A 25,564-nucleotide genomic window follows, 5' to 3' on the forward strand; every position below is an offset into this window, starting at 1 on the left:
TGAAGAATGTCTGCTCCTAGCTGCTCATCCCAAGCTTCTCGGCTTTAGACTTAGACAAAATGTTTAATATTGCATGCGAATATTTGGCGCCAACTAAAAACAAATTGGATAACTGGATTTGTTTTTCTATCCGTCAAGCATCAAGCATCGATTGTTGTTGATTCGGCGAATCGTATGGCACTTGAGCGACGTTTGATTAAAATTTGAATTCTAATTCCGTCAGTAGAAAAGAAGAAAAAAACCGCTCAAACACTCTTCCATTGTGTCGCCATAACAAACGATTCTTTAACTTTACATTCGCCGTAATTAAAAAAGCGAAAAAATATATTTCATGAATTTCAATAAATTCGTCCTCGAATTACAATTGAAAGAGCAACGCCCCACAGCGGTCCGGAGTGCCAAATGCCGACAAAAACACCCGTCAAGAATCCGTGCGGTAGCGGGACGCAACACAGCGAAAAAAAAGTATTTATTAAAATGCTTATAATGAAGGTAAGTAAAACGGAACACCCAAGTCCCCCGCGAACCAGAAGTCGCCGCGGAAGGATCTGGAGGTTGTTCCGGGCAAAGTGGTGAACGTGAAGAATTAGAGTGAAAAGTAGCCAGCAACAAGGAGACAAAAAAACATGTCCACTGTAGAAAGGAAACGCGAAAAAATCTCCCGCAGACAGGTCTGTTTTAAATTCGATTTCCACGATCCCTCTTTCACTCTTTCTTTGTCCTCTATCTCTCAAATTCGCGCGGGGATTGGCTGCTTGTTTCTCCCCAAGAAACCACCCACTCGAAAGAAAAAAGGAAAAATGCTTTCTCCTTTTTCAATTTCAGCAAATTATAGCTTAATAATTAATAAAGGGAGAAGGTAACTGGCGAGTGAAATTCGAAGGGCCCCGGGCTAGAAGTTTTAAGTTCCGAATTATATTTTGTAGAGAAATGTTTGTTTCAAATGCGCAGCTTGAGTTGAATTGCTGAGAACAACTGCGATGTCAATTATTTACAGCAAGGCTTACTTTCAAGACTTTTTCTTTTTCAAGGCAATTTTTCAAATATTAAAAGCGATATTATTTCTGCATTCGATTGTGACATGTTCGACCGATTCGTACATATTTAATGCGATAGTGTATTACTCAGTGTAATAACCGTCTTGAAAGAAAACTCGTTACTGCAGCCTTCACCACGTAATCGATTTAAACTATAATACATTATACGCGATCGAAAGCGGAGTTCAGCTCGTGAATAACAGATAACTGAACGTAGACCTGGAATTCCTAAACAGGAGCATGATAAAAATGAATTATCAATAAAATATAGTGAAGATTGAGTATTTGATTTAAATTTCATAAAACGTTGATAAAAATTGTTTTAAAAATGTCAAAAAATCATTAGCAAAAAATAACTCGACGCAGTTGAAACCTGCCTTCGAATGCTATCCATATCCAATCCAATTCAATAGCAAATATAGTCCCGAATTCATCAAAATCCTCTCCGAATTCTATCCAAATCCATTCCAAATCTAACACAAGTCCCAACCCAAATCCCTCCAAATCTAATCTAAATTAAATCTTAGTACAATTCAAAATCCAAATCAAAATGGAAGATTTGGTTTTACAATAAAAATAATAAAACAATTCCAGCACGACAATTTAAAATAAAAAAAATAGCCAAAACGGAAAGAACAAAAGCGGAAAGAGCGTCGTTGTGGATGCAAGATGAAGAAAAAAAGCAATCCAATATCCGCTGAAAATCGTCGCCACCCTGACGCCGTGACCCAAAGGACGGATGTGCCCGGTTCTGGTCGGTCATCTCCGTCCACGGTGCGGCTTTCCGCGCACCCGGCGGAAGCTCGATGGAATGAAATTGAAAAATCATTAGAAAAATTATTCGATTATTATTGCAACATTATTGAATGAACAAGCCTCCCTCCTGCCCGCCCCGTTTGACCAGTGATCGCACCGCGCATAACTCGAGCGCGGAGAAGAATGGGTACCAGCAGAGAAGAGAACCCACACATACCTGCGACACGAAACACTTCATCGTTGCGGTCATTAAAGCATGTAATAGGAAAAGGAGAAAAATTCATAGTCATAGGAAATTATTGCATAATGAACGTTTGCACCGGAAGCCGACTAATAAAGTGCTCGCCGGATTTTTCCCTTGTTGCTGCTTATTTTGCCTCATCAATCGCGGCGCGCTGGAAGGGAAAACTGGATCAATTATTGAATTATTGTTTGCTGCTCGATTGTGTCTGTGTTTGGCAGTTAAACTTAACGATTTCGATTGTATCCTCAAATAGCACAGCTATTAATTGGAACACTGCTTTGAGAAATATAAGAATTTGACAACGGTATATAAATCGAATTTAGTGTCAAACCGAACCGTCCCCGTTGTGTCAGTTAGAAAGCGGAAAAGTTGTTCAAAAATTCATGGAAACGCTTGCACTTTTTGCCGCTGTGAAATTTTGCTCTGCATATTTCATGACGAAGAAAAAAAACACATACACATTTAGTCGTCACCGATGGGAACCGGCAGCGTTTCGGTTCGTCCTCCAGCTTCAAAACTTCATGACCCGTGCATAGCACAAAGAGTGGCAGAAGAATTTGAAAAAAATAAAAATATTAATAATTCACGCTCAATTTTATCTCAGCATAATATCTTTTGTCATTAAAAATCCATAAGACAGCGAGAGCAATTTTCAGTCTGAGCAGTCCTCGAGACCGTGAAGACCATGAATTGGGACGCGTTTCATGCTAGTGTAGGTTACAGGACACCCGAAACGGTCGATTTAGACATGTTCGCCATCTGCCGGCTGGCGCATACGATCCCAAGCCATTCCGGAGCCGTCTGGAGAGCCGGAGCCGGAGCAGCGCGAGAAACGGCCCACAAAACAACCATAAACAATGTAGGAAAAATAAATCATTCATGCAGTCACACAGGGCGTTTGGTGGCTGCCTTTCACGCCGTCGTTCGATTCCGTCATCCGAACCGTAGTGGGAGTGGAAAAGGGGGAACGCGTCGCGGTAAAAGCTGTTAGCACTGCCAATCCTCTCATCCCGTATCACCAAACTACATCTCAGAAACCGGCAAAGAATGTAAAAAGCGCATGTCACTCGAGCAAAAAAAAATGTGAAAAAAAATAAATTAAATTTTTAATATTTAATGTCAGCGAGTTGCTTTTCCAGAGGAGCGAAAAAGATTGAGAAACAGAATGAAATGAAACAGATGCATCGCCCGGCTGGCTCAGCTGAGCCCGCGGAAAATGGCGCGACGTTGCAGGGGGAGCGATTGCAAACTCGCGGTGTGCGGGAGGAGGAGATAATTCATTTTTTTCAACGACTCGCGACAAAGTTTCTCATAATTTATTTCTGTAAGTAATATTTTTACAGTGGATGATTTGTCCAGTGCAAAGAGGATTATGCGAGAGGTGAGGGAAAACTGTCCTTCTGAACAATGTTTTTAATCTATAGATTGACGGATTACTTACTGGTGAATCGCATTGATGTTTTGCTTTGAAGAATTTTACGATAGACTACAACTCAGTTTGGTTTAATTATCTTAGTGTTTTTCAGAATCTGAATCTCTTTTCCTTTGTTAACATTAGCAAAGTTAGCAAAGTGTTTAAGCATCACCACCTAGTTTTTAAGCCTTGTATGTTTTGATTATTCCATATTTTACCTCAACGTGCCTAGAAGATTCTTAAATCAATCGATTTTAAACTCTAGAATTGAATCAGCATCTCAATGTAATGTAATGTAATGAAATCGCTTCGACAGATTAATAATTTTGTTGATGCGTTTTATCTTTTGTTTGTTTTTGTAGGAGACTGAAGCACCGCGACCATTATTAAATCTATTGTGGTATGCCGTAACTTACTCTAGGTATGTACGAGCAGGTTAATCACGTTTGCCTAGCTTGATTAGACCTGTGAATGTCCTCAAGACTTTTTTAATCAGCCTGAGACAAACGAAGCTCTTCTCGCGATTTCGGTTCTTGAAGTTTTTCAATTGACGTAATCTCCCATTCACTGCGCTCAGTGTGAGACTCCACAAAAACATTCTGAACCAACAGAGTTAGTGGATGATCCTTGTTTGGCTAATGAGTCAGCCTTCTCATTTCCTTCAATTCCACAAAAATCAAAAATCGTCATTAGAGAGAAGTGCAACTTTTCTCATTTCAATCGAAGAAACCGGTGGCTGAAGCGCATCGAGTGTCAAAAAAGTTTACGGAAATGCTGTCTTTAGTGAAACCGTCGCAAGATGGCAATTTCGATGTAGACTACCCTCGTAAAGCAAAGCTAAAAACCCTCAAAGACGCTAAATTGGAGAAATTGCTCGCTCGATGAGGATCCATGTCAAACGCAGGAATAGCTTCGGTATTAGAACTAACGATTGCATGCATTGTGAATGACTAAATAACAAGTAACTTGGGTTCCTTATGATTTCTAGCCCAGGGTCGTTGATCCAGCAGCAAAAGAGGAAGGGGTTTCTCCATCACATCGTGACGGGTGATGAAAAATGGATTCATTACAGCAACTCAAAGTAAAGAAAGTCATGGGGACTGCTCGGTCATGCACCTACGTCGTCGGCTGCGAAGCTTTTGTGTCTATTTGAAGGGTCAAGATAGGTGTTATTTATTTTGAGCCGACCAAACCATCACTGAGGATGGATATCGAACGCCGAGCACTGCACGAAAAACAGAGGCGGAATACGAGCAGAGGCGCGAAAAAGTAATTCTACTGCATGACAACGCTCGGCCGCATACTGCCAATGTCGTTAAAACATACATAAAAAAGCTCAAATGGGAAGTCCTATCTCACCCACCATATTCCCCAGATTATTACGTCTTTTATTCGATGGAATCAGCCAGATTGATCAGCACCTTTTCTCATATGTAGACATTAAAAATGGTTTGGTTCGTACATAGCATCAAAAGACGACCACTTTTATCGTTTAAGCACTGTCAAAAGGATAAATTGATAACTATTTTTTTTAAATAGAGTTGGATTTTTATTTAAAAATAAAAAAAGCGAGAGTTGCGCATACAATACAAAAATAATTGAAAATAAGGAAAAGTCACTGATAAAATTTCTTAAAGCACTCCTTCTCGAGATTTTTAATATTAATATTTATCAAATTCCAGTAACCAAGAATGTTTTTATTTTGTACAAATGGTTATTGTACCCGAAAAACCGAAACAAAAAAATACAGATAGTGAAAACACATTTCAAGACAGTTTCATTTTTCAATTGAAAGTCTTTAACCGTGTTCCGCTCGAGGTGACTCTAGAGCAGCAAGAACTGTAGTAACCATATCTTGACAAAAAATAATTTATTTGATTACTTTTTTCTACAAAATTTTATATTTATAATACAATTTCAACATGGAAAATTAGATTTCAACTTGCTTCCACGTTTAAATTGCTATCAATAAAATTTTAGAAGAAAGTCTGAATATTACGATAAAAAACTAATGTGTGTTTTTGACAACCATCTCTAAACATCACTGATTATTCGATTTCATGAAAAATATAATAGACTGTTTTGCAATTCGGTTTGTAAAAGATTTCGACAAGGATTGGATATCATCAGACGCCCATTTATCAACAAAACACTGCTGAAAAACCCATGTTAGTTGTAAGTTAGATCTAGCTTCAGCTCGTAGGCGGCAGCGAGGATAAAAAATTTACTTTTAGTTCTAAGTCTTCACATATAATTTGCGCCGTTAAACATTAAATTGTATTTGTACCGTGTCAAATAAACGATATGTGAAAAAAAGGATTGGATTTGAATTAAACTTAGATTAGATATGAATAAAATTTAGATTTTTGATTGGTTTTTGATTTGAATGAGATTTAGATTGGACTCGAATTGGATTTGGATTGGACTTAAGTTGGAATGACCATGGAGTGTGTTCATTAGAGAGCCAATGAGATGAATGAAAAAAAATTATTTTTGAATATCGTTCAGTGAAAAAGTTTCGTCTTCTCGAATAGAGTCCCCATGCCGAATTTCAGCTCGATCGGTCAAAATTTCAAATTTTTGGATTAGATTGAAATTGAATTGGATTCGACTCGATTAGATTTGGATTGGAATTTTCATTGGATCGGATTAAGAATGGATTTGGATTGGAGTTGAATAAGCGTGTGATTAGATATGGATTGGAATAGATTTACATAGGATGTGGATTTTATTTTGATTTGGATTGGATTTGGATTTGAATTGTATGTAAATTGGAATGGATTTGGATTGAAGTTGGATTAGAATTGGAGTGGAATGGAATTGGATTGGATTTGGATTGAATTTGGATTGGATTTGGAATGGATTTGGATTGGATTTGGATTGGATTGGGATTGGATTGGATTTGGATTGGATTTAGATTGGATTTGGATGGGATTTGGATTGAATTTGGATTGGATTTGGATTGGATTTGGATTGGATTTGGATTGGATTTGGATTGGATTTGGATTGGATTTGGATTGGATTTGGGTTGGATTTGGATTGGATTTGGATTGGATTTGGATTGGATTTGGATTGGATTTGGATTGAATTTGGATTGGATTTGGATTGGATTTGAATTGGATTTGAATTGGATTTGGATTGGATTTGGATTGGATTTGGGTTGGATTTGGATTGGATTTGGATTGGATTTGGATTGGATTGGATTTGGATTGGATTTGGATTGGATTTGGATTGGATTTGGATTGGATTTGGATTGGATTTGGATTGGATTTGGATTGGATTTGGATTGGATTTGGATTGGATTTGGATTGGATTTGGATTGGATTTGGATTGGATTTGGATTGGATTTGGATTGGATTTGGATTGGATTTGGAATGGATTTGGATTGCATTTGCATTGGATTTGCATTGGATTTGGATTGGATTTGGATTGGATTTGGATTGGATTTGGATTGGATTTGGATTGGATTTGGATTGGATTTGGATTGGATTTGGATTGGATTTGGATTGGATTTGGATTGGATTTGGATTGGATTTGGATTGGATCTGGATTGGATTTGGATTGGATTTGGATAGGATTTGGATTGGATTTGGATTGGATTTGGATTGGATTTGGATTGAATTTGGATTTGGATTGGATTTGGATTGGATTTGGATTGGATTTGGATTGGATTTGGATTGGATTTGGATTGGATTTGGATTGGATTTGTATTGGATTTGGATTGGATTTGGATTGGATTTGGATTGGATTTGGATTGGATTTGGATTGGATTTGGATTGGATTTGGATTGGATTTGGATTGGATTTGGATTGGATTTGGATTGGATTTGGATTGGATTCGGATTGTATTTAGATTGGATTTGGATTGGATTTGGATTGGATTTGGATTAAATTTGGATTGGATTTGGATTGGAGTTGGATTTGATTTGGATTTGAATTACATTTGGATTGAATTTGGATTGAATTTGGATTGGATTTTGATTGGATTTTGATTGGATTTGGATTGGATTTGGGTTGGATTTGGATTGAATTTGGATTTGGAGTGGAATTGGATTGGATTTATATTGGATTTGGAATGGATTTGGATTAGATTTGGATTGGATTTAAATTGAATTTGCATTCAATTTTGATTGGATTCGATTGGATTTGGATTGGATTTGAATTGGATTTGGATTGGATTTGGATTGGATTGGATTTGGATTGGATTTGGATTGGATTTGGATTGAATTGTATTTAGATTGGATTTGGATTGGATTTGGATTGGTTTTGGATTGGATTTGGATTGGATTTGGATTAAATTTGGATTGGATTTGGATTGGATTTGGATTGGATTTGAATTAGATTTGGATTGAATTTGGATTGGATTTGGATTGGATTTGGATTGGATTTGGATGGGATTGGATTGGATTTGGATTGGATTTGGATTGGATTTGGATTGGATTTGGATTGGATTTGGATTGGATTTGGATTGGATTTGGATTGGATTTGGATTGGATTTGGATTGGATTTGGATTGGATTTGGATTGGATTTGGATTGGATTTGGATTGGATTTGGATTGGATTTGGATTGGATTTGGATTGGATTTGGATTGGATTTGGATTGGATTTGGGTTGGATTTTGATTGGATTTGGATTGTATTTGGATTGAATTTGGATTTGGATTGGATTTATATTGGATTTGGATTAGATTTGGATTGGATTTAGTTTAAACTTGCATTGAATTTGGATTGGATTGGATTTGGATTGGATTTGGATTGGATTTGGATTGGATTTGGATTGGATTTGGATTGGATTTGGATTGGATTTGGATTGGATTTGGATTGGATTTGGATTGGATTGGATTTGGATTGGATTGTATTTGGATTGGATTTGGATTGGATTTGGATTGGATTTGGATTGGATTGGATTTGGATTGGATTGTATTTGGATTGGATTTGGATTGGATTTGGATTGGATTTGGAGTGGATTTGAATTAGATTTGGATTGGATTTGGATTGAATTTGGATTGGATTTGGATTGGATTTGGATTGGATTGGATTTGGATTGGATTGGATTTGGATTGGATTGGATTTGGATTGGATTTGGATTGGATTTGGATTGGATTTGGATTGGATTTGGATTGGATTTGGGTTGGATTTTGATTGGATTTGGATTGGATTTGGATTGAATTTGGATTTGGACTGGATTTGGATTGGATTTATATTGGATTTGGATTAGATTCGGATTTGATTTAGATTAAACTTGCATTGAATTTGGATTGGATTTGGATTGGATTTGGGTTGGATTCTGATTGGATTTGGATTGGATTTGTATTGGATTTGGATTGGATTTGGATTGGATTTGGATTGGATTTGGATTGGATTTGGATTGGATTTGGATTGGATTTGGATTGGATTTGGTCTGGATTTGGATTGGATTTGGATTGGATTTGGATTGGATTTGGATTGGATTTGGATTGGATTTGGATTGGATTTGGATTGGATTTGGATTAGATTTGGATTGGATTTAGATTGAATTTGCATAGAATTTGGATTGGATTGGATACGGATTGGATTTGGATTGGATTTGGATTGGATTTGGATTGGATTTGGATTGGATTTGGATTGGATTTGGATTGGATTTGGATTGGATTTGGATTGGATTTGGTCTGGATTTGGATTGGATTTGGATTGGATTTGGATTGGATTTGGATTGGATTTGGATTGGATTTGGATTGGATTTGGATTAGATTTGGATTGGATTTAGATTGAATTTGCATAGAATTTGGATTGGATTGGATACGGATTGGATTTGGATTGGATTTGGATTGGATTTGGATTGGATTTGGATTGGATTTGGATTGGATTTGGATTGGATTTGGATTGGATTTGGATTGGATTTGGATTGGATTTGGTCTGGATTTGGATTGGATTTGGATTGGCTTTGGATTGGATTTGGATTGGATTTGGATTTGGATTGGATTTGGATTGGATTTGGATTGGATTTGGATTGGATTTGGATTGGATTTGGATTTGGATTGGATTTGGATTGGATTTGGATTGGATTTGGATTAGATTTGGGTTTTTTTTTATTCTCGCTTATTTTCCGTCGGTCTAGTTCCGCCACTGTTGTGGCCAGTCACCGACGCCCAGGGAGGCGACTCCACACCCAGGACCCTAACTCACGACCCGTTTATTAACGGACCGGCGCCAACGGCTTTACTTCCTCATGCGATGGAAGGCGTGATCCCAGAGATTTTTCGCCTCAGAAAATCTCCCGGTGTCGGCTAGGATTGAATCTAGACCAGTTTGGGTTGGTTGTGAGTGGATCACGCCACCTCACAACCATCGACACCTATGTCGGCGGTGGGATTCGAACCCAGGCGTCGAGCGTGGTTGGCGGAGACGTTACCAACCACACTAGGCCTCCGCTATGTAGATTTGGATTGGATTTGGATTGGATTTGGATTAGATTTAGATTGGATTTGGATTGGATTTGGATTGGATTTGGATTGGATTTGCATTGGATTCGAATTTTATTTGGATTTGACATGGGTTTACATTGGATTTGAATTAGAATGGATTTAGATTGTTTTTGGTCTGGATTTGAATTGGATTTGATTTAAATTTGATTTGGATTGGAATCGGATATAATTTGGATTTGTATTGTATTTAACTTGGATTTGCATTGGATTTGGCTTTTGATTAATTTGGATTGGACTTGGGATCGGCTTTTGTATTTTGCAGTCTTTGTCATCTCTGACTTTTCGTCATATTTTTGACATTTGTTGCCTTTCTCAACAATGTTTAAATAATTTAGATTTTTTTTGTTTATTTTTGAGCAATTTTGATATTTTTAAAAATTTTATATTTTTTCAACTCTTTCAACAGTTTTAACATGTTTAAACATTTTTGAGACTTTGGTTACCGTTTTTGTCATTTGAACCATTTCAGTCTTTTTATTCTTATAGGCGTTTTTCAACAGTGTCTAGCTAATATCTATCATTTTTCTGTTATTTGTGGTCTCTTATTTTACCTTTTATAAAAATATTGATTTTCTTGATCATTTTGTTTTTTTTTTTGTTGCTTATTAATTTTTCTGGCATTTTTTACTTATTCTTTTTCATTTCTTGTTGAAAGTTCGTGAAAGTATTTTTTATGTTTATGTGTTATTAACCAATACTGATTTTTCTATGGTTTCCATTTCCTTGATATTTTGATCTTCTTTCTTATTTTTTCTTTTTTTTTTTGCTCACATTTACAGCCTTAAAGAAAAAAAATAAATTTTCTTGATAGTCAAAAAAAAAATTTTTGAATTAAAAAAACGGAAATCTTGTTTTTAATATGTCAAACATATTTAACATTATAGTCAAATTTCGATATAATGTAACCTGAGAACTTAACAGTTCAGAAGAGTACGAGGGGCAGTTTCATACATCTATTCTTTGAACCTCAAAATTACAAAAAGTCAAGAGCTACGCCATTTATGCATGCTCTTTAAAAGAGAATTGGAGGACAAGAAATCACTCCATTGGAAATATCATAAGAATAGGCAGCGTCTATAGTAAGAAAGTGGAAAATAACGAACTGGAGAATGTAAAATAGAGTTGGAAAAATATATTGCTTCCAGACAGGACTCGACCCCTTAATACTGGAATGTCCTTTCAAGCCCTATAATTGCCTTGGGCTCTGTTGCTCCTTATGCTATTGCTCACTTCGATTTCGCTTTCCTAACTACATAAACAGTCTACTTTGAAGAACTTGAATGTTAAAAAAAAAATTCCAGATTGTAAATCCGAAACATTGAAGACTCAGTAATTTAAGAGTGTGAGATAAGAAGTTTTTAGGGCAAAATAAATAAGAGATCCTGGGCTTCACAATTCCGGACTGTAAGAGTCGATTGCATCTTCAAACATAATCAAGCAGTTCTAAACACTAAAGTCTATAAATCTGAAAATCTACAAGAACAAATGTTTGATATTACAAGAACTCAACACTTTGCAAACGTAGAAAATAAGTAAAATTAGTTATTTTGGCCTAATTTATTAAAAACAAACCATCAAGAACAACCATTTTTGACCAACTCAGGATCGCCGACTGTCTGCACTTTCCATTCTCGCAGTTTGTCTAATCATAAATAACGAGCATACTGAGAACAAACGCATTGATGTCGATTGTCTTAGTTCGACTCGAAACATTTACTATGTGACTGCGAAGCACTCTTTCAAAAGAGGAAGCAAGTTTTTGATAAAAACTTATTACAACCATTAGATGTTTCGAGCCTATAATCAGCAAGTGGAAACCACTTAATCTAATAGAAGTAGGACACCCTAATGAGGCTTACATCAAACGGGGCCCGCCACAATAGATCAAATAACTGGTCGCAGTGGGAAATGTATCTAACACAAAAAAATAGTTCGACTTACGCAGAGATATCACACACACTAAAGACTAGCATATGCAATAGGTCACTCTTAAAATTCGTTGCAGTTTACTGTGATTTTCTTAACAATTAACAATTGACAACAAACATAAACAAAATTAACAATTTTAATAGGCAGATTTACACAGTGGAAAGTGCTACTACGAATTTATTTCAAATGCAAAAACGGTGAAACTATCAATTAGAATATTTGTCCTTTAATCATTATTTTTTGCATAAATAACCTGGTTACAGTGAACGAATGCTAGTCCTGAATCAATTTTTGACCTTTGATGCTTAACACATAGAGCTTGTAGACAAAAAACGATACCCTTCCTGTAAGTATTTGGTTATAGACATCTTGCCTATTTGATTCCTATATGATTCCTTGAAAAAGATTTTACATTAATCGAAACGTCGAAAATATAAATTAAATTTTCGTTTCGAGTCATCTGCTACTGGAAAGCCGAAATAACCAATTTTACTGCTACTGGAAAACCGAGATAACCATTTTAGTTGTAAGTTGTTGAAGCTGGTAGAAATTAAGACAAAGAGTTCAAAAATCCGTTGGGAACCCCAGTGCTCTAAACTCGTAAACATAGAGTCTAGATTTAAAGTGTTGGAGAAAGTTCTTCAAAGTTTTGAGAATACGTGTGGCAATTAAAAAAGGAGAGAAAAAAACTCGATAAAAGAGTTCAGAAATCCGATGATTCCATAGTCCGAGAGTCCTGTAACTTCATTTGCATGCAAAGAATTCTTCTGATTGTACAAATTAAGTTTACAACAAAAGGAAACAAATTGTATACCTCGATGTTCTCGACAGCAGCCTAACCGATTTGAACATTTTTAATGACAGTTTCAAAGACTGTTTTAAATATTTCAATCAAATGTTTTGTATGAGAGTTATGAACGTTTGGAGTGGCCAAAAGAGGTTTTGGGATCACAATTCTTACTAGCACTTACTACTAGAGCTATTTTATGAAGCGATTTTTATTTTAAAGACACTTGTCTATCCTCACTACAAAATGTGGAAAAAACGCATGAAAGCGCACCAGTTTCATCCAAGCAAAAAAAAATCACTGTCCAGCAAAGAAAACTTGATGTAATTGCTCAAAAATGTATGAAATTCCCTCCGAAAGAATGCACCAATATGACGAGGACTAGCCTTTAACCCCGTCACTGTTTTTGTTCCTTTCATCCTCACCCCTTTTCGCGCTTCTGATGGCTACTCGAAATACCCTACAAGACTCACTGAGTAGAGTAAAAAAATAGAAAATAATAGAAAAATTGCCAACCACAGACCATCGAACGGGTGGAAGTCGGAATTTATAATGATAATGAATACATGGATGAACAATCCAGGTTCTGACTCTCGTGGGAGTCCCGTCAGTGTCCCAGAGCCTGGTCGATTGACAAGTACCACCGTGACCGCCGCCAGTTGAAGGCTTACTTCCCCCTCCATGCAAATCTCGGCGGGTGGATGGAAACAGTAGCGAATAAGCAGAGTATAGGGCAAGAAGAAAAAAACGGAACGGCAGTTTATTTCCTACCATTTGTGTCGTACGCGAGTCAGTTCAAAGCAGTGCTCGCGAGCAGAGCGGAGCCATTGCCTTCGGGCTACGGAACAGAGCCTACGGTTGACAGACGGAGGGCCAACATGACACGATGAGCGATGGTGACGGTGATGATTTTGTAAAGCTGCTGATGTTGAAAACTGCCACTTAGAAAATCCACCACTGGGCTGGGCTTCTGGAGAAAAGCCCCAACGGTACTCGCGGAATGCACCCGCTCTTGGGAAAATTTGAGACAGTGCAGACGGACGGACGGACGGGGGGCGGGTAAAGCGAAGGCACTCGGCAAAACGTTGGCATAAATGAAAAGTGAATGAATAAAATATGTCGAGGTAAAAAAAAACGATGACAGAGACGTAAAATGCACTCTAGAGTGTACTTGGCCTAATTAAAATTAAAGATAAAGCATGAACATTTCGTTTGTGTGATAGTGCACGCCTGGTGTCCCGGTTGCGAAGCAGGTTCCTGTCGGGAGGAGGCCAGAATTCGTACAAGTGAAGGGTGCGTTTTTTTTGCCTTTACTGGAGAATATTGATGTTCGTTATGCACTTCAAACACGTCTTGCTGTCTTCCGCCGGCTGGGGAGGTTTATGAAAGTGATACATTTAGGTTGGCATGATGTGCTTCTTAACAGTTTCTGTCTTTCTGATAGTATTTATTATAATTAGCTGTTGGTACCAAACGGGAAACTTTCTTGTAGGAAGTCTATAGTTCAGGCCACATTCCTTATTATTTCGTATATTTTTAAAGTTGATTACCTCAACAGTCTTAAAAAGTCTCTATTATTTGTTTTTTCTTATCGTACTAGCAGAATTCAAACATTTAGTATTAATATACAAGGCAAATATTTTTGATGATTTTCCTCTTATCAATAAGAGTTTGTTTCGTAATCACAAAGTTCGTACTGTAAAATCAAAATAAAAAAAAAAATATATTCGTTTTCTGGAATAGGCAAGGTCCGCAATAACACTTTAGGTATAAAATACTTTGAGTTTGTAACAGAGAACATGCAGTGGTAATATGTATAGGCAGCTCCTCCAGAACAATTCTCTGCAGCCCAATTCATATACGAAGAGGTAACAAAGATTATACGAACCATGTTATAACATTTTTGAGTTTAAAACGACAAGTAGAAGCAATAACGATCAATGAAATACATGAAACATTCAATTTGTGTATCAAGAGTTAAAATTTCAGGGAGAGTCCTCCAGCTCGAAAAATTCTCTGACTCCTAGAAAGTCGAATCAAAAAAAAAAGTCTTCCAAAGAAAACATCAGATCCACACGATTCATGCATGTTTAAGACATTTGTCATAAAAGAAAAGCTCGAAATTATTTTTTTTTCATCGATCTAAAACGTGAAACTTCAAACGCTTTGAGGCACGATTTCTAGAAGTCCGCTTGTAAAAGCTCTTCTAGACCTTTACCAGGGCCTTGTGATACAGAAGTCCTCGTTCATGAGAAAAATACTACAAGGTATACAGCCCTAGGGCTGTATGAAATGGTGACGTGGGACTAAACACTGTAATTAGAGGATTTTTGTTACAAAATATACAGAGTCTGCAGACAGAATCAATGTGTTTGCTCAGCGACTGTACGTATTTTTATTTTCAGCTTCCCCTGGAAATCAATTTTTGAAATATATTCAACAACACTCGAAAGAATATCGTTTATATCTGACGATATTATGCCTGTAGTATTTTTTTGTGTATTGACATGTATGTATTTGACAAGGCTCAATCATATCGTGCTAGTTGAAGAAGCACCAAGAATTTCTCGTAATGCGTCAAAGTCAGAATCAACTCTATATCCTCAAAAACCAAATCCAATAATACTTACGTTATCATAATGAATGGTTTTGTCTTATTCAACTCTGATTAAATCAAATCTATAATATGGATCTTACTTTCAAAATAATATGGAAGCCCTTACTAAGGTTCATTGATTGGCAAACATAAGAAGATATTTTATACAAAATTATTAACAAGTTCCAGCAAAAAATCGTAGCAATCAACAATTCCATTTTTGTTTTTTGCTTGACAATTTGCCTGCATGCTTGATCATTTGCCTACAACTACATTCGCTGTATTACGAAAACAGCTAATATACGTTTATTATGGTAAAGCTTAGAATAATAACACAGTGCAACAAAAATTGACTTTTTTCTGCCTTGGTTTCAATATATAATTTTTTTGTGTATTTGGATGCAAAACCAAATTTCCCCGAGTTTGAACATATTTCAACTTTAGGGCAACAATGGCGTCATTTTGAATTTTTTAGAAATCGGAAATTTTCGAGGTTTTTGCGACGCCATTTTGTTTTAAGACCAAATATCGAAATTCTGAGAGTTTGTCCACACATGAGCATCTTCTTACCCATCTTTAAAAAAAAACAGATCTTAAATCGGACAAAAACCGAGCTCAAAACGATGATTCTACGAAACCAGTTTTGGCATGGTTTCAGTATATTTCACAAAGCAAACTAATATCGAGTATGTCTGAACATTAATGATAATGCGCTAATATCACCAATCAATCGATTCCTGAGACTTTTTTACTCAATGTAAGACATAATTTGACTACCACTTATAGATATAAGCACATTATCATTAATGCTCAGATATACTCGATATTATTTTGCTTTGTGAAATATACTGACTCAGAATGTCGATATTTGGTCTCAAAACAAAATGGCGTCACAAAAACCTCGAAAATTTCCGATTTCTAAAAAATTCAAAATGGCGCCATTGTTGCCCCTTAAGTTGAAATAGGTTCAAACTCGGTGGAATTCAGTTTCGCATCAAACTTCATCATGAAATCATGTATAGAAGCCAAGGCAAAAAAAAATTGTTGCACTGTGTAATATATCATCTAACAATTTTGAAATGTAAAAAGAGATTCTGAATGAATCTTAGTAAATAAACAAAAAATTCACAAGCATTCGCGGGCTCTTACTCTTCTATGAATGTATATATTCAGGAATTGACTCTTTCGATACTATCCGGTCACGATTATTTAGTGAATATCGAAGATATAATTAAATATCCGTTGCAAAAATTTACAATTCTTGTTGAGTAATTTATGGTAATCATATTTATGAGATAAACTTTCAATCACCATCAACAGCAGCATTGCAGTTTTTCCTCGACTGCACACGTATAGAAATATACGAACAAAAGTGTACCACTGCAATACGACCGACAATAGTACCGCTGCAGTACGAATAGTACCGCTGAAATGTACGAATATAAGAGTACCGCTGCCATCATAGACGACGAGAGACCTGCGGTTCTTTACTGCACTGGTACTGTTGCTTCTACCGGCATGTTTTCTTTCAAGACATCAGTTTTTATTAGGTTCTGAAAGCAGGTTTAAAAATTGTTCAAGAATGGGGATTGTTTCAAACTTTTCGAAAGAATTTTACCTTCGAGACATCATATTAGTTTAGCTCATGGAAGCAAAATCAAATTGACCTATTGGGACGGGAAGACTCTGTCAATTTTTATTTCGATATTGAGAGAATATCACAGGGAACGGATGGTATCCATTCACGTCGTATGTGCTAGGAATGCTCGCATGTAATTGGTTCATTATTCGCGTAAATTTTTTATTGAAACTTTTTATCAATTTTACCGCTTAGCAAGGAAATTAGAGTGTAACTAGCATATTACAAAATTGTTATACATTTTATCTACCCAATAACATATTGGTTATTGTTATCCATCATGTGGTTATGCTGTTATTAATGTTTGAAATCTGACGCAACATTTGCCAGTTTCATTTCCAATTTTACAGAATGCATCCCAGTATAGTAAACAAAGACGTAGTCCCACGTCAAAATAATAACCACCCAGAATCAAGTCTGTTGCTGAATTGATTTTATTAAACAAATTCTATGTAATTTTAACCTACTGAAACCCCGGAGACAAACAATTTCCTGTTTTTGATCCCTCCCCCCTGTCCTTTCCGAGCTTTCTATTTCTTGGTTTCGTCTCTGTTAGCTATAGTTACCAAGAAATAAAAACGTTGTCTCTACATATTTACAGTCGCATGACCGTAGTTGTTTTTCTCACGGGGAAAAAGGTGTCTAGTATCAGCACTTTAGTTTGTCGAAGCAATGTCGAAAAAATATACTATTTAGGACCGGAAAGGTTGCATCGAATATCTGTCTGTCTGTGGCAATGGAATTTGTGCTCATACTTGGTTATTGGAAAGAAGCCGCTGCAAAATTTAGTTGGTATTTTGCATTGAGACTTTCATTTAAAGAGACGAAACTTTTGATATTACCGCTAAATGAAATTTGAAAAGAAGATTTCTTTTGGGACCTAATATTTTATGTCATGCGAATTGATCATTGACTGAACTACGAAATGGTTTATTTAAACAGCACATACGTTGCACGGTAAGCAGTACCGCTAATAATTGCAAGAAAACATTTCATCGTGACGAGAGCGCGCTAAACCACTGTTTTTTAATCCCGTTTTACTACATGATAGTCATTGATCAAGGGTACTCTCTCTCAAATTCACATTTCTTCACGATTACTTTTCTAACTCTAGGTCTCCAAGTCTGTTGTATACATAGTGAAAGTGAAATGAAAATATTTCAGGGACTAGTTTTCGTTTTAACTTATTTAAAGTACTCTATACAGGAAATTTGGAATCATTAACACTTGTTTTCCTTGTTCTACGACGATTTATTGATTGAATTTGTGTCGAAGAAAATCACCAACAATGTTTGAGTTTACTGCACGTTTCAGATCCCTATTATCTTGAGTACAAAACATTTCAAGCGTCAGAAACGGATGTTTTTTTCAGCGCATTACAGCTTCTCGTTTATTAGAATATACGATACAATTTTATTTTCGAATGTCAAATCTTAGATGAAAATGTTTTTCCACCTTATTTCATTTGTATTGTGGATATTTTCGCACTAAGTATAGTATTTCTGGATTTTGAATATTATGTTGAATGCTACTTAGCCTGTTTGGTTTGTTTCGCAGAAGCCAGAGATCACCATATTAGATTGAGACCCAGTGCTGGCCTCTGGCCATAAAATTAGATGTTATTTAATAATTTTAGGTTGTTTTTCATTAACCGGAAGTCGTCATCTTGGATTCCAAAATGGTTCTCGGCTTCTGAGCATCCTTCCGATTGTGGAAACATCCATTTTGGATGACATATGGATTTTTAGGATTGTTTTTCATTGAGCAGAAGTCGCCATCTTGGATTTATAAATGGCGTCCGAGGTTGATGATTGACCTTTGGACATCATATTTATAGGGTCATATTGGATGACATTTAGTCATTTTTGGATTTTTCAGTAACCGGAAGCCGCCGCGCGGATTTCAAAATAGATGATCCCCGGCTACTGAGCATCCTTCCACTTCTGGAAATATGTACATTGAATTTAAAAACTTGGCCGTCCAATGTTGTTTTTCATTAACCGGGAGTCACCAACTTGGATTAAAAGATTGCATCTAGGGTCGATTCACGGTCTCTGGGTACCATTTCAGGTTATTTTTGGCTGTTTTCTAGAAACTGCAAATCACCATGTTTGATTTGAAAATGGCGACTGAGATCGATTTCTGGGCTATGAGCATCATATTGTTATTTGAACACTTTTAACTGTTTTTCAGTATCCGGAAGTTGTCATCTTGGATTCCAAAATAGCATCAGAGGTTTATTTTTAGCTTCTGGTCATAATATTGAATAATATTTCTAGTCATTTTTTACGGTTTAGTTGTGTTTACAGAAACCAGAAATCGCCATGTTGATATCTAAAATGGTACCTACTATTGATTTATTATCATTTGACATCATATTGTAGGTTTTTAAGTCATTTAAGAATGTTTTTCAGTAACCGAAAGTCGCCGTCTGCAAACTAAAATAACATCTGAGACTGAATCCAGGCTTTTGAGAACTCTCCCAGTACTGAAAGTACCGATATTGAATGATATTTGGACGTTTAATGCTCATATTCATTTACCAGAAGTCTCCATCTTAGATTTGAAATGGCGTTTGAGGTCGATTTCCGGCCTCTGGGCATCATATTAAATGTTATTTTGTAATTTTAGGCTGTTTTTCAGTGGAAGAAAGTCGCCCATCTTAGGTTTCAAAATAGCGTTTGAAGCTGTTCCTGGTTTTTCAGCCTCATTCCGGTTCTGGAAATATACACATACATTACTTATGAATATTTAAGGCTGTTTTTGATTAACCGAAAGTCGTCATCTTAGATGCAAAAATGGAATCTGTGGACTATTTTTGGACACTAGACATCATGTTAAATGATATTGAGCCATTTTTGGGGGCTTTCCAGAAACTGGAGGTAGCCATATTAGATTCCAAAATGACGATTGAAATTGATTTAATTGAATTGGCCTATGGACATCGTATTAGGTATTTATTGGTCATTTAAAATTGTTTAAACAATTTGAACAGCGTCTGAAGCTGGTCATCGGTTTCTGAGCAACCTCCCGGTTCCGGCAGCAACCATATTGGATGATATTTTGCCGTTTAGCTCTTTTTTCTGCTATCTGAAATCGCCATCTTGAATTTAAAAATGTGATCTAGGATCGAGTTGCAGTCTTTGGGTATCATATTGAATGCTATATAGTCATTTGAAGCTGTAAACACAAATTATTATTGTATCTTTGAGTATCGCTTACACTCTTGATATTACATTAAACAGATTTCAAATAAGCTAATCTAACGTCGAGATAAACCTGTTTTAATTTTTAAGGGGAATTGGGGCAGAACTGACATGTTGTGGATATTTTACGTGGATCAGACACCTACCAATTGATTTCTGAGACTTTTTTACTTAATATAAGATATAATTTGACTACCACTCTTAGATATTATCGCATTACCATTAATGCTCAGACATACTCGATATTATTTTGCTTTGTGAAATAAACTGAAACCATGCCTAAACCGTTTTCGTAGAATCACCGTTTTGAGCTCAGTTTTTGTCCGATTCAAGATCTGTTTTATTGAAAGATGGGTAAGAAGATGGTAATATGTGGACAAACTCTTTAAATTTTGATATTAGGCTTTAAAACAAAATGGCGTCGAAAAAACTTTAAAAATTTCCGATTTCTCAAAAATCCAAAATGGCACCATTGTTGCTACTTAAGTTGAAATATGTTCAAACTCGGTGAAATTAGGTTTTGCATAAAAATACACAAAAAAATTATATATAGAAACCAAGGCAGAAAAAAAAGTCAATTTTTGTTGCACTGTATAATTAAAACTCAGTCACATTCCAACGGACTTCCTTAATTCTTACAGCAATCGATTGAAAAATCAGCTATGCGTCCAGTAAAAGCGGAAAATTGAGATTTTGCGATGCTAACTATTGTACTATTGAAAAATTGGAGCCTTGTTGAATGCAGGTTTCGACCAATCAAAACTGCAACAAGGCCTTCTTCCCCAGCACACAGGGGACTTTATAGCCAATTTATTGTTGTTGTTGTTTTACTCGTGACCAAGACGCGCTTATCGGATTTCAAACTCTCAGAACTCATGTATAAAAGCGAAATTTAGCCTTTATTGTTTATCCGATCTGTGTAGTAAAAGGATAATTTACTGGACCAGCACTAAGCGACGGAGCAGCAGCTGATTTCAACGTTGCAAAACTAAGCAGGCGATTCATTCGATCGCAGCGTTTAACAGCAGACAGGTGGACCAACCGGCGGACCGCAGCGCTGCATAGCATTGCTGAACATGTCCATGTTTTCTTTCAATCATTTGGATAGTTGTGAGCCGATAGCGTGTAATATGATCGTTGTTGTCTAGTTTGCTTGTTTGCAGTGTTGACGAAGTGGAGAACAACAAGAGAACTAGAATCATCCCGTGTTATTGGTAGATGGCAATCCAAAATCAACGCTTCTCTTCAAGGTTACCAATCAATTATTAAAAATTTTGGCATCACCCGCCGGGAATGGGACAGGCTGCCGTAATTCTACGTTAATCTTGCGGTCGTGTTTTATAAACAACCTCTTCATTGTCGTTAATTTGTCGCTTCTAGAGCCCAGTAAACTTTCCTAATTAGTGGATATAAATTAAACATCAGCTCAAGACTGTGAAATAGCTACTTTTGAATTTATTTCCGTGGATAACATCTCATATGCTTTGTGAACAGAACTTTGTTTTAAAGCTATTCTAGATTTTTTTTTATTGTAAACTATAAGTAACTCAATAAAAACCTCAATAAAAACTCCATCAATATAGAATTCGAAACCATATTCGATAGGTAATTTTCAAATTCAACCAAATAATATTCACATGGTATATTACAGCAGCAACGTAACATTGTAACCTCGCACCCGTACCAGTGCCATCCCATAATCTCATTTTGGCCTCAGGACCCCGCTCCCGATCTTCAATTAACCAGCCACCCAATCAGCTAACTAACCAAACAGCCAAACAAACACCCCATTTATTGACAGTCGACTCCTGGCGGGATCTACTCCGACAGCCAGCAGCCATCGGGCGCGGTGCAATTCTCGTACCCAAACTCGTTTACCGACAAGCAAACAAGCACACATGCACTCACGAACGAACGCACGCACGCACGCACGCCCATACCTTTACTCACCGTCGGATGTACACGGATGTCACGCCGTATTTCACAGCAACAAATTTCCGGTGCCCGTGAGTGAGTTTCGGACCCGTCGCTCGTCGGCGGTCAATCGCTGCCTGAAAGTCATACGGACATGTGTTTTCGCGCGGTCAATATATGACGAGGAAGGGGAAAGGGGGTGGTGGCACCACTTCCGCGAACGGGTGACCGGTGGAGTGGCCGGTGTCAATTCATGGATGGCGGGCGGCATAAAAAAAAGAGTGCATCGGCTTCAAATATGTTGTGATGCATATATGCATCGATGCAAACGCGCAGTAGTAAGCAGTAGGTAATAACAACTCGCGGCCGAATGATGGACGACGATGATGACATGGCGAGGGGTTGGCGGGGTCCGTAACGTGGTGTTAAATGGAGTGTTTTGATTTTAAATTAACTACCGCCCAAATCCCCGTGGGAAATTGCTGCCGCGAGGGCGCTTAAATTGAAATGTTTACCGATGTTCGTTTCGACTGCTGCAGAGAGCGAAATTGCCGCGTTTGGCGATAGTTGGCTTGCTCTTCAAATTGAGTGATCAGTGTTACATTGGAAACGATATTTTAATTACATGTTAAAAGAAGCAGTATGTCATTTTATTCATGCATGATCATATTTGTTTCTGCCCATTTCGTCGCTTTTGAAATTGGTCTGAAATTTTGCGTTATTTTTACAACGGCGATCGCGATTCAACTGAATGACAGCAATTGCATGTTGAAATCGTCTCTACGAATCACAATCCGCACTTGCATCTCGGCCAAACCTCGTGCAGTTGCATGCACGGAGCTTTTCTGCAACATTGGGCTGCTCCAAAAATTGGTCACTAATTGCTGTCTTTGCGTTGACCCAAACTCGTCGCCTAGAAATCGATCATTGTTTAATGAGCTTCAAGCCACGAGACAACTGTTCGTCGTCGGTGTGACGTAAAGATTCATAAATTCGGCAATTAGCCGTCGTTTGAAAAGTGACAAAACGGTTGATTACCGGCGATTGATTTGGCAAAAGTGACGCGTGTTCGGGGTGGGAAACGACTGTGCATCGTATAAATAGTAAATCCATAGATGGATGCAGCATCAGTCAATTTTCTACCTTTCGAATCGAACTATTTCTTCTGATCGTCAAGTGCTGCTGCGAAATGAAACTGGTGAGTAGAGGTCTCGATTATTCATAGGCTAATCGTTCACGATTGTCACCTCGTTTCAGTTCATCACATTCTTCGCGCTTCTGGCCGCTGCTATGGCTTACGATTATTATCAACTGGAGCAGAAGCACGTCCCAATTCTTCACAGTGAGTCGTACCAAGGTCAGGATGGCAGCTTCAAGCACAGCTACGAGTCGGGCAATGGCATTTTGGTCCAGGAGCAGGGCTACGTAAAGAACGCTGGAGCGGGAAAGGATCACGAGAGCAATGTCGTACAAGGATCGTACTCATACGTTGACCCTAACGGTGCTCCGATATCGGTGAAATATTTCGCTGATGAAAATGGTTTTCACGCCGAAGGAGCTCATCTCCCCACACCACCTCCGGTTCCGAAGGCACTTGTGGAAGCGTACGCCAAAGCTGCAAGCTACGGGGGCAGCCATGGAAACGAGTTCCACTACAGTAAACCGGAGGCATACAACTACTATTAGGCACAAGTCAGAGGGGGTCCAAAGTCCTTAGTTAGAAAGTAGCTTAAGTGTCCTATCGTATAAGACTGCATCTAGTTCCAGTTATTCGCAATGTGATATCTTCCTGTGAGGTCTAGCAAGTCTCCAGCAGAGGAGCTGAACTGTTTCGTTTCTGTAGAAAATATACTTTTTGATAACTTTTAACTCTAGCTATTACAAGCGAAAACACCTCCCGGACTCAATTCAAATTCCTCCGTCCACTCTAATGTGAACCTTTCGGTTCCGGTAGAAGACTGAAACATCGAATGCAAGCCGAAGAGCAAATGTTAATTGCGGGAAAATATTTGCACAGCTGATTACGACGGTCGCGACATTGTCCTGTCCTGGTAAATCTTTTCAATCCTATTTTCCGGTCGACGTCGTTGGTAGAGTTCGCGAGTATGCATTTGTGTTTCGATTTAAAGGCACAGTTCCAACGGTGGCTTACCTTTTCCTATATATGCGTGTGTGGTTCGAAGGCCAGCAAGAAGATGGGTAACCATCCGCAATGATGGCTTTTTCGCGCATCCCTGCTCAGTTCATGGAATGCGGAACCGGAACCGTAACTTGAAGGCAGGCTGCTGCTGATGATACGTTGCTTCATAGTTAACAGGCTGGCTCGTTGGTTGTCCGGGAGGCAGGTAGCCTTCGTTGGTGGATTCGCTTGTGTCTGCTGCTTCTGGTACAACACTTTGTTTGTTTATAAATATTAAATCTTCACTCTCTGTCTCTTTTCTGCTGTTGTTGCTGCTGTTACTGCATCATCTCAAATTCATCGTCATCTAAAATGTATGATTTTATTTCTGTTTTTCTCCGTTGCACAAGTACTGCCAATGTGTGTCTGCGTCGATGGGATGGAGAGCAGCTTCCACCGGAGCGGACCGACGATGGGATGTACGTTATACATTCTAAATCACGTAACGAATGGATTTGATGTTAGGTAATTGTGAAGCCAAACCAATGTGTTTCTTAACACCAACTGCTCGGTTGCTTCTTGCCAGGATAACACACAGTAATAAGTTTTTTTTTGCTGTTTCATGAATGAGATATTTAAGCACCTAGCAGACAGCTTTATTGCGTAACTGCTTCGTAGGAAAGATCAGTAACTGGAACAGGGGTCTTTAATTTATAAAAAAAAATAAAAGAACAAATACGAGTTTTCGTAAACTTTCAGAGTTTTTATTTTGATTCCGTTTGAAACATATAGATTTATTTTGTTATCGGCTAGTCACCCTTCAGTTTATCGTCGGTATGATATAGGAAGAAATGCAATTTACATGCAAAACTGAAACGAGAAAACGTCATAATGTGGAGTGCCGCACGGTAATTTTTCAAAATGAACATTCGTATTTGAATATGCAAAACTCCTTACACACGTTAGATGATTGATTTACTTTGTTCACTTTCATTACCTAAACGAATTTAAAGATTAGCGTGGATATAGAACATATTTATTAATATACCCCTCAAAAATAAGGTTCGAGCTTGTGCTGAAATGATCTCCTGCCTTATACAAATTTTCAATTGTACCTTAAGGTGTTCGAAATCGGTCAATTTGTAGCTGCATTTGAACGGAAAAATATTATTCAGTGGCCCGTTAAGCACTTAGTGTGCCCAAATCGGTTCTGTCGTTGCAGAAAAAATATCGTTATTGTTATATTTTGAATACTAAGCTGGCGACTTCCGGTTTCTAGGAAACAACCCAAAATGACCGAGTATCACCTAATATGGGTATTTTCGGAACTAGAATAAAGCTCAGAGGCTAGAACTTTTTTCTGGAAATCAGCTGAAAATTGCCGAATGTCATCCAATTTGGGTATTTTTAGAAACGAGGTGATGTACAAGAGCTGGAAGGCACGGATGTTCTCATTTCGAT

At 37.5% G+C, this 25,564-nt stretch overlaps 2 protein-coding genes across 5 annotated transcripts in view; one reads left to right on the forward strand and one right to left on the reverse strand.

The window, feature by feature from the left end:
- LOC129719467 (protein bric-a-brac 1-like) overlaps nucleotides 1–25,564 on the reverse strand; it is a 376,548-nt gene that overhangs the window by 160,022 nt on the left and 190,962 nt on the right. The window lies entirely within an intron of this gene.
- LOC129719468 (endocuticle structural glycoprotein SgAbd-2-like) lies at nucleotides 23,129–23,717 on the forward strand. The gene is made up of 2 exons (XM_055670812.1): nucleotides 23,129–23,182; nucleotides 23,242–23,717. Exons 1-2 carry the CDS (start codon nucleotides 23,174–23,176, stop codon nucleotides 23,668–23,670), a joined length of 438 nt encoding a protein of 145 aa, XP_055526787.1. The 5' UTR covers nucleotides 23,129–23,173; the 3' UTR covers nucleotides 23,671–23,717.

The sequence above is a fragment of the Wyeomyia smithii genome, chromosome 2 (genome assembly GCF_029784165.1).
Source record: "Wyeomyia smithii strain HCP4-BCI-WySm-NY-G18 chromosome 2, ASM2978416v1, whole genome shotgun sequence".
Lineage (NCBI taxonomy): Eukaryota > Metazoa > Arthropoda > Insecta > Diptera > Culicidae > Wyeomyia > Wyeomyia smithii.